The sequence below is a fragment of the Mobula hypostoma genome, chromosome 15, assembly GCF_963921235.1.
Source record: "Mobula hypostoma chromosome 15, sMobHyp1.1, whole genome shotgun sequence".
Taxonomy (NCBI): Eukaryota; Metazoa; Chordata; class Chondrichthyes; order Myliobatiformes; family Myliobatidae; genus Mobula; species Mobula hypostoma.
The window spans coordinates 68,760,734-68,776,443 of NC_086111.1; the positions used below are offsets into that span (position 1 = coordinate 68,760,734).

General features: G+C 44.2%; 2 protein-coding genes across 3 annotated transcripts in view; one reads left to right on the forward strand and one right to left on the reverse strand.

Moving 5' to 3' along the window:
* copg2 (COPI coat complex subunit gamma 2) overlaps positions 1 to 3,443 on the forward strand; it is a 107,037-nt gene extending 103,594 nt beyond the window's left edge. Inside the window, exons 22-24 of one of the 2 annotated variants that reach the window (XM_063068228.1) lie at positions 92 to 230; positions 1,483 to 1,581; positions 2,321 to 3,443. In XM_063068228.1, coding sequence (XP_062924298.1) covers positions 92 to 230; positions 1,483 to 1,581; positions 2,321 to 2,451 — 369 coding nt within the window. In that variant the 3' untranslated portion in view covers positions 2,452 to 3,443. The remainder of the gene's footprint in view (positions 1 to 91; positions 231 to 1,482; positions 1,582 to 2,320) is intronic. The other variant, XM_063068227.1, reaches the window with a different exon arrangement.
* Positions 3,444 to 12,419: 8,976 nt separating this feature from the next.
* Positions 12,420 to 15,710, reverse strand: part of hmces (5-hydroxymethylcytosine binding, ES cell specific) — a 62,100-nt gene continuing 58,809 nt past the window's right edge. The window contains exon 7 of the mRNA XM_063068422.1: positions 12,420 to 13,008. Within this exon, the coding sequence (XP_062924492.1) occupies positions 12,817 to 13,008 (192 nt within the window). The 3' untranslated portion in view covers positions 12,420 to 12,816. The remainder of the gene's footprint in view (positions 13,009 to 15,710) is intronic.

The window sequence follows — 15,710 nt, forward strand, 5'->3', positions numbered from 1 at the left end:
CTCCTTACTGGGACATGGTTTTGAAGTTTGAACGTGACAAGTGAGTATCCAGACGGTGGTCATTGGCCAATGTGTTCCTTTTGTTTCTCAGCTGGAAGATGTGGAGGTCACTGTGGCTGACCACATCCAGAAAGTCCTGAAGCCCAACTTCGGCGCTGCCTGGGACGAGGTGGGAGACAGCTTTGAGAAAGAAGAGACTTTCGCCCTGTCAAGCATGAAAACACTTGACGGTTAGTACTGATCATAGCCAGTGGGTAATTGGTATTGATCTGCAGATGGTGCAAATAACATTGATTTCAGCTCTACACACAGAGTTGATACACATTGTACGAAGGGCCGTGTCACTCAGAATGCCAGGTGTCAATCTGGCTCAGCTTTCTCAGCTTTTCCATTCTCTGTAAATTGTCTCAGGTTGTACATAGGATGTGGTCTGGCTGTCAGCCATCTCCTGTCTCTCCTTGTTATGTCAAATACAACATTGTCAGATTGAGCAGGAACTGAGTGAAGGTGTGGGGTGGGGGTGGGGGTGGGGGAGTGAATTGATAGTAACATTTTCATCATTTTGTGTGTGTGATATTTATCCAATATGTCACTTTGATGTCATCCTTGATGGGCAGGAAAGTTGCATTGTGTATATTTGTGCTTGTGTGGATGTGGGTGGAATTACTCCAGTTCCTGACCTGAGGTGCACACAGCACTGTGAAATATGATGAATCGTGTTCATTTAGATCAGCGGTACACGCATGCGCGCTGGTGCCCGCGCAAGGGTTCATGGTCATTGTAGTCTTTCTCGGGGTAAACCCAACATATTTGACTGCTACTCTTGTTCATTGGCAACCCTATCTCCTCCCCCCGCCCCCCCACCAGCCGGTCCACAAAAATATTGTTAATATGAAACCGGTCCGCAGTGCGAGAAAGGTTGGGGACCCCTGATTTAGATCAGTGGTTCCCGTCCCTTTTTTGTTCTATACCATGGACAAATGCAATTAAGCATGGGTTCCGTGGATCCCAGGTTCGAAACTCCTGCTTTAAATGCTTGTTTATAATCTTTTAACATCAGCTGCTAAGTAAGGTTAAGCTTTATTTGTCACGTGCATTGAAGCAGGCAGTGAAATGCGTCGTTTTTGTCAACAACTAACACAATCTGAAGATATGTTGGGGCAGCCGCCCAGTGTCGCCATGCTTCTGCTGTCAATGTAATGTGCCCACAACTTACTAACCCTAACCCGTTTGTCTTTGGAGTGTGGGAAGAAGCCAGAGCACCCAGAGGAAACCCACACAGTCAAGGGCAGTACTTACAAACTCCTTATAAACAGCGGCAGAATTGAACCCAGGCTGCTGATACTTTAAAGTGTTTTGCTGTCTGTTATGTTTACGTACTGCCCTTTCGGATTGTGGTCAGATGCAGCTCGGTTCAGGCCAGTAACTATGTAGCTGCAGAATATGTGCATATTATAACCTGTGTGTTTCTTGTATTTTCAGAGGCTGTGAATAACATTGTTAACTTCCTGGGCATGCAGCCATGTGAAAGATCAGATAAGGTGCCGGAGAATAAGAATTCACACACACTTTACCTAGCAGGTAAGATGACCGATGACTCCTGAACATTCTCCCTAGCACAGACTTGAACTTACTGGGGTGTATCTGTGAACTGGTTTTGACAGCTTTCAGTGATGTTCGAGAGATGTTTCTTGTTGCGGGTAGTGGAGAAGGTGTGGGGTGTAGTTTTCAACAAATGATTACCAAGAGGCATTTGCATTTATATAATGCCTTTAACATGGTGGTATTGTTAATGTGGGCATTGTAATTTGGTTTAAGATGCCCTGGACCCTATACCTTTTCAATTACCATCAAGGGAGCATCCTCTCACATAGCACGAGGCAATGTCAAACAAGTCCTACTCACGATAGTTGTAGGCTGAATGTGGGCTTTGATAATTTTCCATTTACCAAAGAGCCAGAAGCCCATGTTTACACATCTCCAAACACTCCATTACCCTGGAGACAGAGGAGATGTTTCTGCTTGAGGGAAGCCCTAACTGAAGATGATAAGTGTAAGGCAATCAGTAATAAATCCAACAGGGAGTTGTGGAACTGTTTTTTCCAGAGAGTATTGAGAATGTATAACTAATTTCCACAGGGAGCGGCAGAGATGAGAAGTAGGGATAAATGTAGGAAACTGGATAAATACTTGAAGAGGGGCTGTTGATGTGGGTGAGGGAAGCAGCTGTCTGGTACCACCCCCACCTCAAATAAATGGCTTGGCCTGATTTCTTGCTTTTCTCAATCTTCCCCTACGCGCCCCCCCCCCCCCACTCCAGGTGTTTTTCGTGGGGGTCACGACCTCCTTGTACGGGCACGACTGGCACTGATGGAGAGTGTGACGATGCAGGTCACAGCACGAAGTAAAGACGAAATTCCCGTTGACGTCATCATGGCCTCTGTTGGGTAGTTTCTTCTGTGAAGAAGCCAGGATATCTTCTCATGACTTGGGGACGGAAATGATGAGAGATCTTCTGAGCAAACACTGCAAATTTTATTGCCATTTATGTAGGGCGGGGGCTAAAATCAGTTCTTTGTTAGTCTTGCATAGGTTTTGTAAGACCTTTGGAAGCAAAGGTGTTTAATGAATAATTGTTAACATTGATTATGGTCTTATGAAAGCCTGCAAGCGAGGGAATTTAAACACCCTTGGTGTCCACAATGAGACTATTACATTAAATAAAAAGGCATTATATATATAAAAACATATATGAAATGTGGAATTATGCATAAGAGTATTGAGGTTTGATTTCTTTCCTGTAGTCTGCTGCATGCAAACAAGTTTTGCTATTCCACTTTGTGGCTCATGTGCTGCAGTTTAGTATAGGAAGGAGGTTCAGCAAGAACTCTTTCCATAGACCATGCTACAGCTTATTCAGTGATCATTCTGTTTTTGATGGTTCACACTCCTGCAAAAGTCCCTATACACTGTACAGAAAGAGAAATGAACAACACTAGAACTCCACCCTCCTTCTCCCTCCCGTGACGTGGATTGGGCACTGAAAATAATCATGCCTATGTGAGATCCTCTTTACCCAGCACCAGTGCCTCAGACATCAATAGTTTCTGTTGCTTGTGGTTAAACCAGAAACTGACCAAAACATTCTTAATCTGCTTGCACAATAGTGCAAAAGGGAACCCAAAATGATAGCGTGGTAGTATTACAGTACAGGCAGCTGCCTGAAAGAAGTTTGTATGTTCTCCACGTGGGTTTCCTCCCACAGTCCAAAGATGTACCAGTTGGTAGGTTAATTGGTCTTTATAATTATTAGGATAGGACTTAATTGGGGGATTAGTGGGTGGCATGGTTCAAAGAGCCAGTTCTGTGCTGTATCTCAATAAATAAAATAAACTTTAAAATGATGGTCTTTATCTACCTGCACCACCTCTCCTCTTCAATTCCTGCAGAATGCATTACATTTAAACTTCTCAATGGGAGTCTGCTGCTGAGTTTTGTAATTTCTACTTTTCAGAAAAGCAATTTGCCTTCTAAATTACAAATCAGTTCTGACGATGAACTGTTTCAATGAAATTACCACTTCACCATCCGAGCTGAATTGGAAATAATTCTCACAGTTCAAAAGTGTTTACAGGAATGTTTTATACCAGAATTCTAAAGGTGGGAATAGGTTGTGAAAAGAAACCTTGCAATGTTGCTGAAGTGACGAGAAGGATAAATGTAGGTGATGTTTAGTTATTAATTCAACCCAAGTCTTTGCTAGCTTCCAGCATACTTTCTCTCTCTTATTACCTGTCACCCATCTCTACTATAGGTAAATTACAATCACTAATCAACCTACCAGCATGCAAGAGAAATCTAGAGCATGTGCTCACAGGACGAATGTTCGCATAGACGGACAGATCAGGATTAACTCTGGGTTGGTCAGCCCCTGGTACAAATGTTTCCTCTGAAGCCCTTGAAGGAGAGTCCCACCGCCTCAGAAACAAGCCCTTCAAAACTACAGTCTGTGCCAAACAGAGACAGAGTGCTACAGCAGAGCAAGTCCCTTTGGCCCATCTATTCTGCCTAGTCACACTGACCCACACTTGCACTATACTCATTCATATCTCTCCCATGAATGAACTTATCCTGACTTCTCTTCAATGTTGTAATTGAACCCGCATCTATCACACCCACATCATGCTCTGCGTGAAGAGGTTCCCCATGAGATTTGTCTTAAATATTTTACCCTCACCTTAATCTATGACCTCTGTTTTGCCCAACTTGTGGGAAAAAAGCCTGCTTGAATTGACCCTATCTCTATCCCACAATTTTATATACCTCTATCAAATCTCCTGGGAATGAAGTCCTTACCTATTTAACCTTCCCCTGTAACTCAGGTTCATGTAAATTTTCTCTGCACTTTCAATCTTATTTATACATTGGTAAATGAGATATAAATAGAAAGGTGTGCTCGGACCTGCACACCATTCTAGAAAGATCTAGGCCTGCGTAAACTGATAAATACCAAGCTGGCTGTTTAGGCAAATGATATCTGGTGCTTTTCCAGCAACAACTGGAAAATGACGCAGGAACGGAGGCGATGTATCTGCAGGTTTTCTGCTCTCCAAACTGCACGTGTAGTCGGTAACGTTCTCGGCTTCTATTTAGTGACTTTGCCATCTTGGGGCCTTCCACCTCTGTGACAAAACCACCCACTTCTTCACTCCCTGGTAACATTGCCAGAAAATTGTAGGTTCAAGCATAACTCCATGCATTTAACAACTAAGTCCAAGCACTCTCCTCTGCAACACCTAAGGAGTTCTGTATTATCCAAATTTGGCCTCGGCAACATCTTATACAACTTCAACATAACATCCCAGCTGCTGTTCTCATGCCGCTGATCTGCTTTAATCTCATTTTTATTCTCAGTTTCAGCACCTCACTAGGGACAGTTTACCAGACAGTTAGCTTGCCAACCCACGTGTCTTAGGACTGAGGGAAGAAAGCAGAGCTCTTGGCAGAAACCCACTTGGTCAGAGGGAGACAAATTCTACACACGCAGCACCCAAGTTGAAGTTTGAAGCACCTGTGAGCAGGCTCCCTCCACCATCTTGCCCAGCGCCCTGGAACTGGGTCCTTCAACATAAAATACAGGAGCAGAATTAGGCCATTTGGTCCATCAAGCCTCCTCTGCCATTTCATCACAGCAGATCCAATTTTCTTCCCAACCTCAATCTCCAAACATAGAGTTCTACAGCACAATACAAAGGAACACACACAAAATGCAGAGGAACTCCAGTCCGGTGCCATCTATGGAGATGAATAAACAGTCCATGTTTCTCTAACATTGTGTTACTCTGTATTTCCAGCATCTGCAGAATCTCTTGTTTATGATTTACAACACAGTACAGGCCCTTCAGTCCACTCTAAGATCAATCTATCCCTTCCCTTCCTATACATGGCCCTCTATTTTTCTATCATCCATGTGCCTATCCAAGAGTTCCTTAAATGCCCCTAATATATCTGCCTCTACCACCACCCCAGGCATTGCATTCCATGCATTCACCATACTCTGTGTAAAGACCTTACCTCTGACATCACCCTTGTACTTTCCTCCAGTCACCTTAAAACTGGAAACAAATTTTCATATTAGGATTTGCACTGCCACATAAATCAGTACATTAAAAATAAACTTGCAAGAAACCATGTTGCATTACACTTGAGACATTTCAACTGAGAGGCTAATCTTAGAACTATACAACAGTACAGAGGGCCACTTGGCCCACTGGTTCAATGTTAGCCCTCTTTCAGACTTCACTGGCTGTAGACACTCAGGCAAGCCCGAAGAGCATGAATCTTTGCTGAAAGAAATTATTTAATACATAAAATTAACAGTAGCTCCTCACTCTGTTAGACTTGCTTAATTCTCTGCCGGTGTCCTATTATTCTACAAGTAATGCAGGGCCTATATGTCAATTTGCTGTGCTTGTTGCTATCAAGTGATCTGGTGATTGTTTGGTTGCTGCAGTATGAGAAGTGTGAAATGATTGCAAGATGGATTGAACAGATGAACATGAAAGGCAATATTACAGAGCTTGCAGTAAAACATAATGAGGGTTGTGTCTCAGACGCTACCGGCTTCCTAGGTTTTAGAAAATTACAGAGTGCTTCGACACATGTTTGTATTGCTGCCTTTAATACAAATATAAATCCCAAGGGGCTTCATCGTTTGATTAAAAACAAAGGCACTATTACACTGAAGGGGGGTGAGTGGTGGCAGCTGATGATAGAACCATTGGTGAGGGTGTAGAGCATATGAAACCATAAACACATGAGAATATGCTGATAATTGTCTGAGCTTGAAACATCGACTGTTTATTCCCCCCTATTGACTGCCTTACCTGCTGAGTTTCTCCAGCATTTTGTATGTGTTGCTCAATATGAAACTACAGATAGAAAACAAAAAAGATTGTTCTGGCTTCATCAGAATACTTACGTTGAACTCCTCTGAAACACTACTGTTAAAATTAAAAAATTACCAGGTTATCAAAACACACGTACTTAATTAAAGTATACAGAAGTCAAGACGGTGATGTGTCAATAAATACATGGATAATTGGATTGCTCAGGTAATAGGACAACAAGAGGGCATAGCCTCAGAATAGCGGGGTGCCCTTTTAGAACAGATGAGGAATTTGGGTAAGTTGGATAAGTCACCGGGACCGGACGAGATGTAGCTCAGGCTACTGTGGGAGGCGAGGGAGGAGATACCTGAGCCTCTGGCAGTGATCTTTGCATCATCAATGGGGACAGGAGAGGTTCCGGAGGATTGGAGGATTGCAGATGTTGTTCCTTTATTCAAGAAAGCGATTAGAGATAACCCAGGAAATTATAGACCAGTGAGTCTTTCTTCAGTGGTTGATCAGTTGATGGAGAAGATCTTGAGGGGCAGGATTTATGAACATTTGGATAGGCATAATATGATTAGGAATAGTTAGCATAGCTTTGTCAAAGGCAGGTTGTGCCTTACAAGCCTGATTGAATTTTTGACGATGTGATGAAACACATTGATGAGGGTAGAGCAGTAGATGTAGTGTATATGGATTTCAGCAAGGCATTTGATAAGGTACCCCATGCAAAGCTTATTGAGAAAGTAAGGAAGCATGGGATCCAAGGGGATATTGCTTTGTGGATCCAGAACTGACTTGCCCACGGAAGGCAAAGAGTGGTTGTAGACAGGTCATATTCTGCATGGAGGTCAGTCACCAGTGGTGTGCCACAGGGATTTGTTCTGGGACAGGTGCAAAACTGGGCTGAGAAGTGGCAGATGGAGTTCAACCCTGATTAATGAGGTGGTTCATTTTGGTAGGTCAAATAGGGCAGAATATAGTATTCACGGTAAGACTCTTGGCTGTGTGGAGGATCTTGGGGTCCGAGTCCATAGGACACTCAAAGCTGCTGTGCAGGTTGACTCTGTGGTTAAGAAGGCATACGTTCAATGGGCCTTCATCAATCGTGGGATTGAGTTTAGGAGCTTAGAGGTAATGTTGCAGCTAAATAGGACCCTGGTCAGAACCCACTTAGAGTACTGTGCTCAGTTCTGGTCACCTCACCACAGGAAGGATGTGGAAACCATAGCAAGGGTGCAGAGGAGATTTACAAGGATGTTGCCTGGATTGGGGCGCATGCCTTAATAGGTTGCGTGAACTTGGCCTTTTCTCCTCAGAGCGACAGAGGATGAGAGGTGACCTGATAGAAGTGTACAACTGATATTGAGTGATAAGGAAATGGCTGAGGCATTGAACGACTATTTTGTGTCAGTCTTCACAGTGGAGGACACGTCTAATATGCCAAAGAAGGATGTTATGGACGAAATGGGAGGTGAGGACCTTAATAAAATCTCTGTCACTAAACAGATAGTGATGAGCAAATTAGAGGGCTTGGTCCTGATGGGATGCATCCCAGGGTGCTGAGGGAATTGGCGGAGGTTATAGTAGACGCGTTGGTAATCATTTATCAAAACTCTCTAGACTCTGGGCAGGTCCCGGCGGATTGGAAGACAGCAAATGTCATGCCACTTTTTAAAAAAGGATGTAGGCAAAAGATGGGCAACTATAGCTTAACGTCTGTAGTCAGGAAAGTGCTTGAAGCTGTCATTAAGGAAGAAATAGCAAAACATTTAGAAAGGAGTGGTTCCATTAGACAGACGCAGCATGGATTCAGAAAGGGCAGGTCCCGTTTGACAAACTTACTGGAGTTCTTTGAGGACATAATGAGCGCAGTGGATAGAGGGGAACAGGTGGATGTTAAATACTTGGATTTCCAGAAGGCGTTCAATAAAGTGCCGCACAAGAGACTTATAAATAAGATATGGATGCATGGAGTCGGAGGAAGTGTATTGACATGGACAGTGGATTGGTTAACCGATAGAAGGCAGAGAGTTGGTATAAATGGGTGTTTCTCCAGTTGGCAGTCAGTGGTGAGTGGGGTGCTGCAGGGGTCGGTGCTGGGCCACCAGCTGTTTACCATTTACATTGATGATTTGGAAGAGGGGACTGAGTGACACTGAACTGAATGGAAAAACAAATTGTACAGAGGATGTGGAGAGTCTGCAGAGGGATATAGATAGGTTAAGTGAGTGAGCCAAGGTCTGGCAGATGGAATACAACGCTGGTAAACTTCCACTTTGGAAGGAATAATAGAAGAGCAGATTATTATGTAAATAGTTAAAGATTGCAGCATGCTGTTGAGCAGAGGGGCTTGGGAATGTTTGTTCATGAATCGCAAAAAGTTGGCTTGCAGGTACAACAGGTTATTCAGAAGGCAAATTGAATATTGGCCTTCATTGCTAGAGGGACTGAATTCAAGAGCAGGGAGGTCATGCTGCAACTATACAGGGTACTGGTGAGGCCACACCTGGAGTACTGTGTGCAGTTCTGGTCCCCATACTTGAGGAAGGATAAACTGGCTTTGGAGGCAGTGCAGATTCACCAGGTTGATTCCAGAGATGAAGGGGTTAACCTATGAGGAGAGATTGAGTCGCCTGGGACTATACTCTCTGGATTTCAGAAGAATGAGAGGGGATCTTATAGAAACATACAAAATTTTGAAAGGGATAGATGATAGAAGTAGGAAAGTTGTTTCCATTGGTAGGTGAGACTAGAACTAGGGGACATTGCCTCAAGATTCAAGGGAGAAGATTTAGGATGGAAATGAGGAGAAACTGTTTTTCCCAGACAGTGGTAAATCTGTGGAATTCTCTGCCCAGGGAAGCAGTTGAGGCTTCCTCAATAAATATATTTAAGAAACAATTAGATAAGTAAGGGAATTAACGGTTATGGGGAAAAGTCAGATAGATGGAGCTGAGTTTACGGACAGATCAGCCATGCTGTTATTGAATGGTGGGGCAGGCTTGATGGGCCGGATGGCCTACCCCGCTCCAGTTTCTTATTTTCCTATGTACAAGATGATGAGAGGCGTTGACCGTGTGGATGTTCAGAGGCTTTTTCCCAGGGCTGAAATGGCTAGCACGAGAGGGCACAGTTTTAAGGTGCTTGGAAATAGGCACAGAGGAGATGTCAGAGGTAAGTGTTTTATTTTATGCGGAGAGTGGTGAGTGCGTGGAATGGGCTGCCGGTGACCGTGGTGGAGGCGGATACGATAGGGTCTTTTAAGAGACTCCTGGTTGGATACATAGAGGGCTATGGGTAACTCTATGTAGTTGTAAGGTAGGGACATGTTCAGCACAGCTTTGTGGGCCGAAGGGCCTGTATTGTGCTGTAGGTTTTCTATGTTTCTATGAATTGCTTTAGCTAGAGGGTCGTGAATCTGTGGAATTCATTACCACAGACAGCTGAGGAGGCCAAGTCTTTACATATATTTAAGGCAGACGCTGACAGATTCTTGATTAGTCAGGGCATGAAGGGATACAGAGGGACGGCAGGAGATTGGTGCTGAGAGAGAAAATAGATCGGCCATGATAAAATGGGGGAACAGACTTGATGGGCCAAATGACCTAATTCTGCTCTTATCTCATGGTCTTATTGCTACCAGTGCTCCATTCTGATGCAGTTTTTAACAAAATAAACTTTATAATTTTAAAAAATTACAGAATAAAGCATTTGATGCCTTTTCATTCCTAGTCAATACTTTCAGTACTGTTCTATTACATTCTTCTACATCGTAGCACCGTGGTCTCCTGGAGTGGGACATTACAATGATTGAGGGTTTCCTCACCCAAGCCGGTCTCTCCCTATCCAGTAGTGGAAGAACCCTACACTGTAGTCCTTCCCCTCTAAGCCCTTGTGGTGGCTGCACCAAGTTTCACTGCATCCCCCTCTTCTACTGATTTTTTTTTAAACCTGCCCTATTAAAGTACCTCGAAAGATCACGAAATGCTCTTTGTGTTGATATCAACACTAATACTCTGGGATTGATTGTGTGACTGAGGCACTTTTGAGTGCGAGTGGTGTTTTATAATGTAAATGTATTCACTTGCATCGACTGGGTCCCTGCAGTATGTGTACCCAGCGCTAGTCTACCAGACTATGGAGGGATTAGACATTGATGGAAAGGAGGGCTGAGGTTACAGGGCAGCAGCAAGTCAAAGTGTGGATGTAAAGCAGAGAAATGTGCAGCAGCCCAATCTAATCATTTCCTCCTTTGTTTGAGAACAAACAGCTAATTAAAGCTTCGCACTAAATCCTTGTTCTGTGTTCATTCTACATCTCCTGCTGGTTGTTAATTTACTAAAGACCAGTACACCCATCAGTTCTCATTCCCACAGGGTCCTAATGCTCTGACTCTGCAGTACAACACAATGCTAATCAAATGCTCTAATGGCAGACTCCAAGATTTGTGTACACATTTAACTCTGTTTTATGCTAGTCATACGTTTCTACCAACTTCCAAGTGTTGCCAGAGAAGAGCTGAAGAGAAAAAACTGATGGCCAAGTCCCAGCTATCTTCCAGTTTAAGGTGGCACTAGTGAATCTCAATCACTTCTGGCTGGTGGCCAATAAAACAAATAAAACAACTAAATACTTACTTAATCACTTTTTCTGGTAAACAGTCATCGCCAACAAGGTCCTGCATCTTCCCTGGTGAAGGGTCTCAGCCCGAAACGTCGACGGTACTCTTCTCCACGGATGCAGAGTTCCTCCAGCATTTAGTGTGTGGGGCTTGTATTTTCAGCATCTGCAGATTCTCTCTTGTTTGTATCTTCCCTTTGGATTAGGGGGCAATTCGATGTGGCAGAACAGAGGAGAGGCAAGGCAGTGGGACCGTCACCAAGATCAAGGAAGACCAGAGGTTCGATTGATTTAACTGGCAGGCCAAATAGGAAAGGTCAGTGGGGACAAGGCCCCAGAGCATATCAAAGTCATGAACCCAATGTTTGGGCGATTTAAGCGCTGGGAGGAATCAAGGCAGCAGGGGAAGTGACTGAATCCGATGTATAGACAATGAGTTAAGTGCTGGGTCAGATTGTAAAGGTCAGGGTGTCGGGGCCTGAGTTGAGGGAAGGGGTGGTTCAGTTCGCTGCTCCAGTGAGGTTTATTTGGCTCTGCGCCAAACTGAGGGTCTGTGGACGGACTCTAACTTCAGAACATTACTTGCCTGAGTTTCTTGGTTGCATGATTTGTTCCCCACCCCCCCGTACATTGGGGGCCCGATGGTCTTTGTTTTCATGGGTTCTTTAGGGTTTCTTTTTTTTGTGGCTGCCTGTAAAAAGATGACTCGAGGTTGTATATTGTACACATACGTTGATAATAAATGTACTTTGAAATAACACTACAGGTAAGGGAAGATGCTTAACTTGAGCCACACGTCTGAAGTACAGAATCAGGGCAGAAATTCCTGATGACTCCCACTTCTCCAAAACATACTCAGTACGTACAACATAGAAATTCCAGGCCCTTCAGCCCATAATGTTGTGTCAACTTTTTAACCTACTCCAAGATCAATTTAACCCTTCCCTCCTACGTAGCCCTCCGTTTTTCTGTCATTCGTGTGCCTAAGAGTCTCTGCGAATGAGATGGGCAAAAGTCCCGTTTTTGAGCGGTACTTCTCTGACTCTAGGAGTCTCTTAAACATCCTGAATATATTTGCTTCCATCACCACCCCCAGCACAGGGTATTCCATGCACTCCCCACTCTCTGTGTCTAAAAAAAGAGAACCTACCTCTGACATAACACCCTATACTTTGCCCCAAGCACCTTAAAATTGTGCCCCATTGTATTAGCTGGGGAAGGTGGTCTGCTCTCTACTCAATCCGTACTTCTTATCATTTTGTACACCTCTATCAAGTCACCTCTCATCCTCCTTTGCTCCAATGGGCAAAGCTCTACCTGGCTCAACCTCTCCTCATAAGACACGCTCTTCAATGCAGACATTATGATTCATGCTCCCCTTCTCTGGCACTGTATTCTGATTAACACACAATAAATAAAGTACAGGGAGACTTTGATTTAATTATTGCAAAGCAACAGTACATGTTCGAGAATCGTTACATCAACACTTGCACCAATAAAGAATGAAATGAATTCAGTGCTTAAAGCAAAAAAGTTTCAATTTTTAATAAACTAAATCACAGAAACAGCTAATCTTGTTAACGCAGTAGTCTATTAAAACAAGTTAGCCACATTCTTTTCATCAGATGGTGAAAGAACTGCTGGCTATTTACTCGCTTCAGTTCAATTGCATTTTCCCTTCTGGGAATGTACAACGTCATAAAGATCAAAGTGGAGAACAAATAAACTTGCCGCAATTAAACAAATCAGCGATTAACTTCTAACTTCCAACGTGCAATGTGCAAACTGCATCCCAGCGGCCTCAGGCTGTGTGGAGCTTCTTGGCCACAGGCTCCTCTGTCTTCTGGAGCCACATTTGCATTAATCCCACTCTCTTCTTTGGAGTCTCCACCTTGACTGGCGTTGATCTTCCTGTGTCCGCCACTTCCTTCTTGGGTGAAGAGCTCTGCAGCCAGTTCTTCATCAGCATGCTGCTGGCATTGGGTTTGGGTTCCTACGAGAGGCAGTGGAAGCACAACAATTAGACCCAAACTCAGTGGGCACAGTAGCGTAGGAGATAGCATAACGCTATGACAGCATCAGAAATCTGGACTCAGTTCCCTCCATCGACCCCAAGGAGCTCGCATGTTCTCCCTGTGGCCGCGTGGGTTTTATCCGGCCACTCTGGTTTCTGCCCACATTCCAAAGATGCACGAGTGAGGGCTAACTAAGTTGTGGACATGTTGTGTTGGCATGACAACACTTGCGAACTGCCCAGCACAATCCTTGGACTGTGTTTTTTTTTAATTGTTTAGCAATACAGCACAAAGCAAGTCCTTCTGGCCCTTCGAGCCACACTGCCCCATCAACCCCTGATGCTATAGTCCGGTGCAGGTAGATGGGTCCAAACAGAGAAACAGATTGGCACAGACTAGATGGGCCAGGAGTGTTACCGTGCTGTTGTATTCTATGATATCAGCCTGTGAAACTACTGACAGAGCATCAAACTTGCTTGTACTCAAGGAGAAACCTGGATTTCCTACAGCAGTTCCTTACGATTCAGCACCATTAATAGAACAAAACAGAAAATAACACAATAAAGCTGATGCCAAGCCACACAAGAACAAAAGCCTGGCTAAAAGTGGTGGCTTTTCACATGCATCACAACAGGGAAAAGGTGGTTAAGAAGTTTTGAGGGGGGAGACCAGGAAGCAAGGTTCAGTCGGCTGGAAGAAAAGACACCAGTTATTGCACTAGAGGAACAAAGAAATTGATTTTTAGAGCTCAATGTCACAGAAAGAAAAAAAAATGAACTGAAAGCAACATTAAAATCAGGCACTACAGTGTCAAAGAACAATCATGGGAGTGATGGTGTCTGGAACTTGATACAAGCTGGGGCAGGAGGAACAGAGGTTACCTACTAATGGGGAGGAGAACGATGAACCTGCACTAAACATTCCAAGGCTAGAGGGAACATGGATGGATGAGCCAGGGTAGAACCAGGCTATGTTACATGGATGAAATTAGGCAGTGACAGTGAAGAGCACCAAAAGCCAGCGTAGCCTCAGTTATGACAGTAAGGCAATCAGTTTAGTTCTGTTTTGGAGATCTGCTAGGTAGAAAGATAGGTTATAAAGGCGCAAGTTCAGAGTAAATTTATAATAAAGTACATATACATTATACAATCTTGAGGTTTGTCTCCTAACAGTCACGAAGCAACCCCAAAAGACCCCATTTTTTAAAAAAACTATCAATGTGCAGAGAGGAAAAAAAAAACAAATTGTGCAAACAATAAACACAAGCAGAGAGTGTTCTGAACTGAAGTCGGCAGAGGATCCGTCCCCAGACCCTCAGTTCAGTGCTGAGTGGAGCAGCAAGCAGAACCAGTCCGGCCCTCACCTCTGGCCCCGACATCCCGAACTTTTCAATCTGCTCCAGCGCCTAAATAGTCCAAACATCAGGTTCAGTCACTCTGAGGCTCGGGCCCTGCCTCCTCGATGTGGCCTATACCAGACCATTTCGATTTGGCATCATGTTTAAATCGCTGTCCGAACATTGGGTACAGTCGCTTTAGTACACTATGGGACCTGGACCACAGAAAGCAAAAGGTTTGCTATTCTGAATATATACAACCAAACGAAACAACGTTCCTCTGGACCAAAATACACTTATCACACATAGCACATGTAGCAATATATTAACTCACCACCTAACTAGAAAATATTTCAATAACCAAACAGGATGGAGGAATTATAGACACCGGGGGTGAAAATGCTGTAAGAAACAGAAATCCAGAAGACAAAGGAGCAAACTCTGACCATCGAAAAGAGTCTGTCCCATTTCAGATGACTCCCTGACGACAAATTGAACGGAACAAGGCAAGTGTGACGAATGAGAGATGACAGAATATGCAGTCAAGGGGGCAGCGGGTGGGTGAAGATGGATAAGGAGTTTGTCACAATGACATACAACCACATTATTGTCCTTCCACAATCTGACCTCATTAACAAACTAATTCCCCGTGTATTATTATTGCTTAATTTAATTACTTTCCACTAATCAAAACGAAAGTAATCAATTGGAGGTCTTTCCACCACAGCTGAAGGGCAGACGTGGAGTTAAACCATAGGCTGCTCAGCATTTAATAAGAACATGCGTGGTTCATAAAGAGATTTCAAATGAAGAACAGTCGTGAATTTGCCCCCTCCTGGCGTATTGCCCTTCTAGCTCCAAAACAAGCTGGTTAGCTTCCTGCAGCTATCCAAACAGCTTCACGTGTGATCCCTGACAATAAACTTCAATCTGCGATCCACGACAATGAACTTCAGAAGGCAGAAGCCCCTCAGGAACATATAGTGGTGGGAATTGAGCCCAAGTCCTTGCGTGTGGCGACAGCATTTTGCTAGCCTCTGTGTTGATAAAGAGCTTCCTCCAGATCGGCCACAGAAGGGGTGCCGGCTCGAACCCGAGTCTCAAATTTAATGTCACTCAGCCAGGACGCGCCAGACAGCGCACAGGAGGGATGGAAGCAGGATGATACATGGTGTGCATGCTTCAGCTCCAGAGCAGGCAACAGGCATCGCAAACAGCATGGGACTGAATTACAACGGAATCTGACATCTCTCTCCCCAGCAGCAGAGTGCAAGCAGCTTGTCTGAAGCACATTGGGCTGTGCACTCTCATCTCTCAGCAAGCCGATCCTCGGCTGCGTCGCGT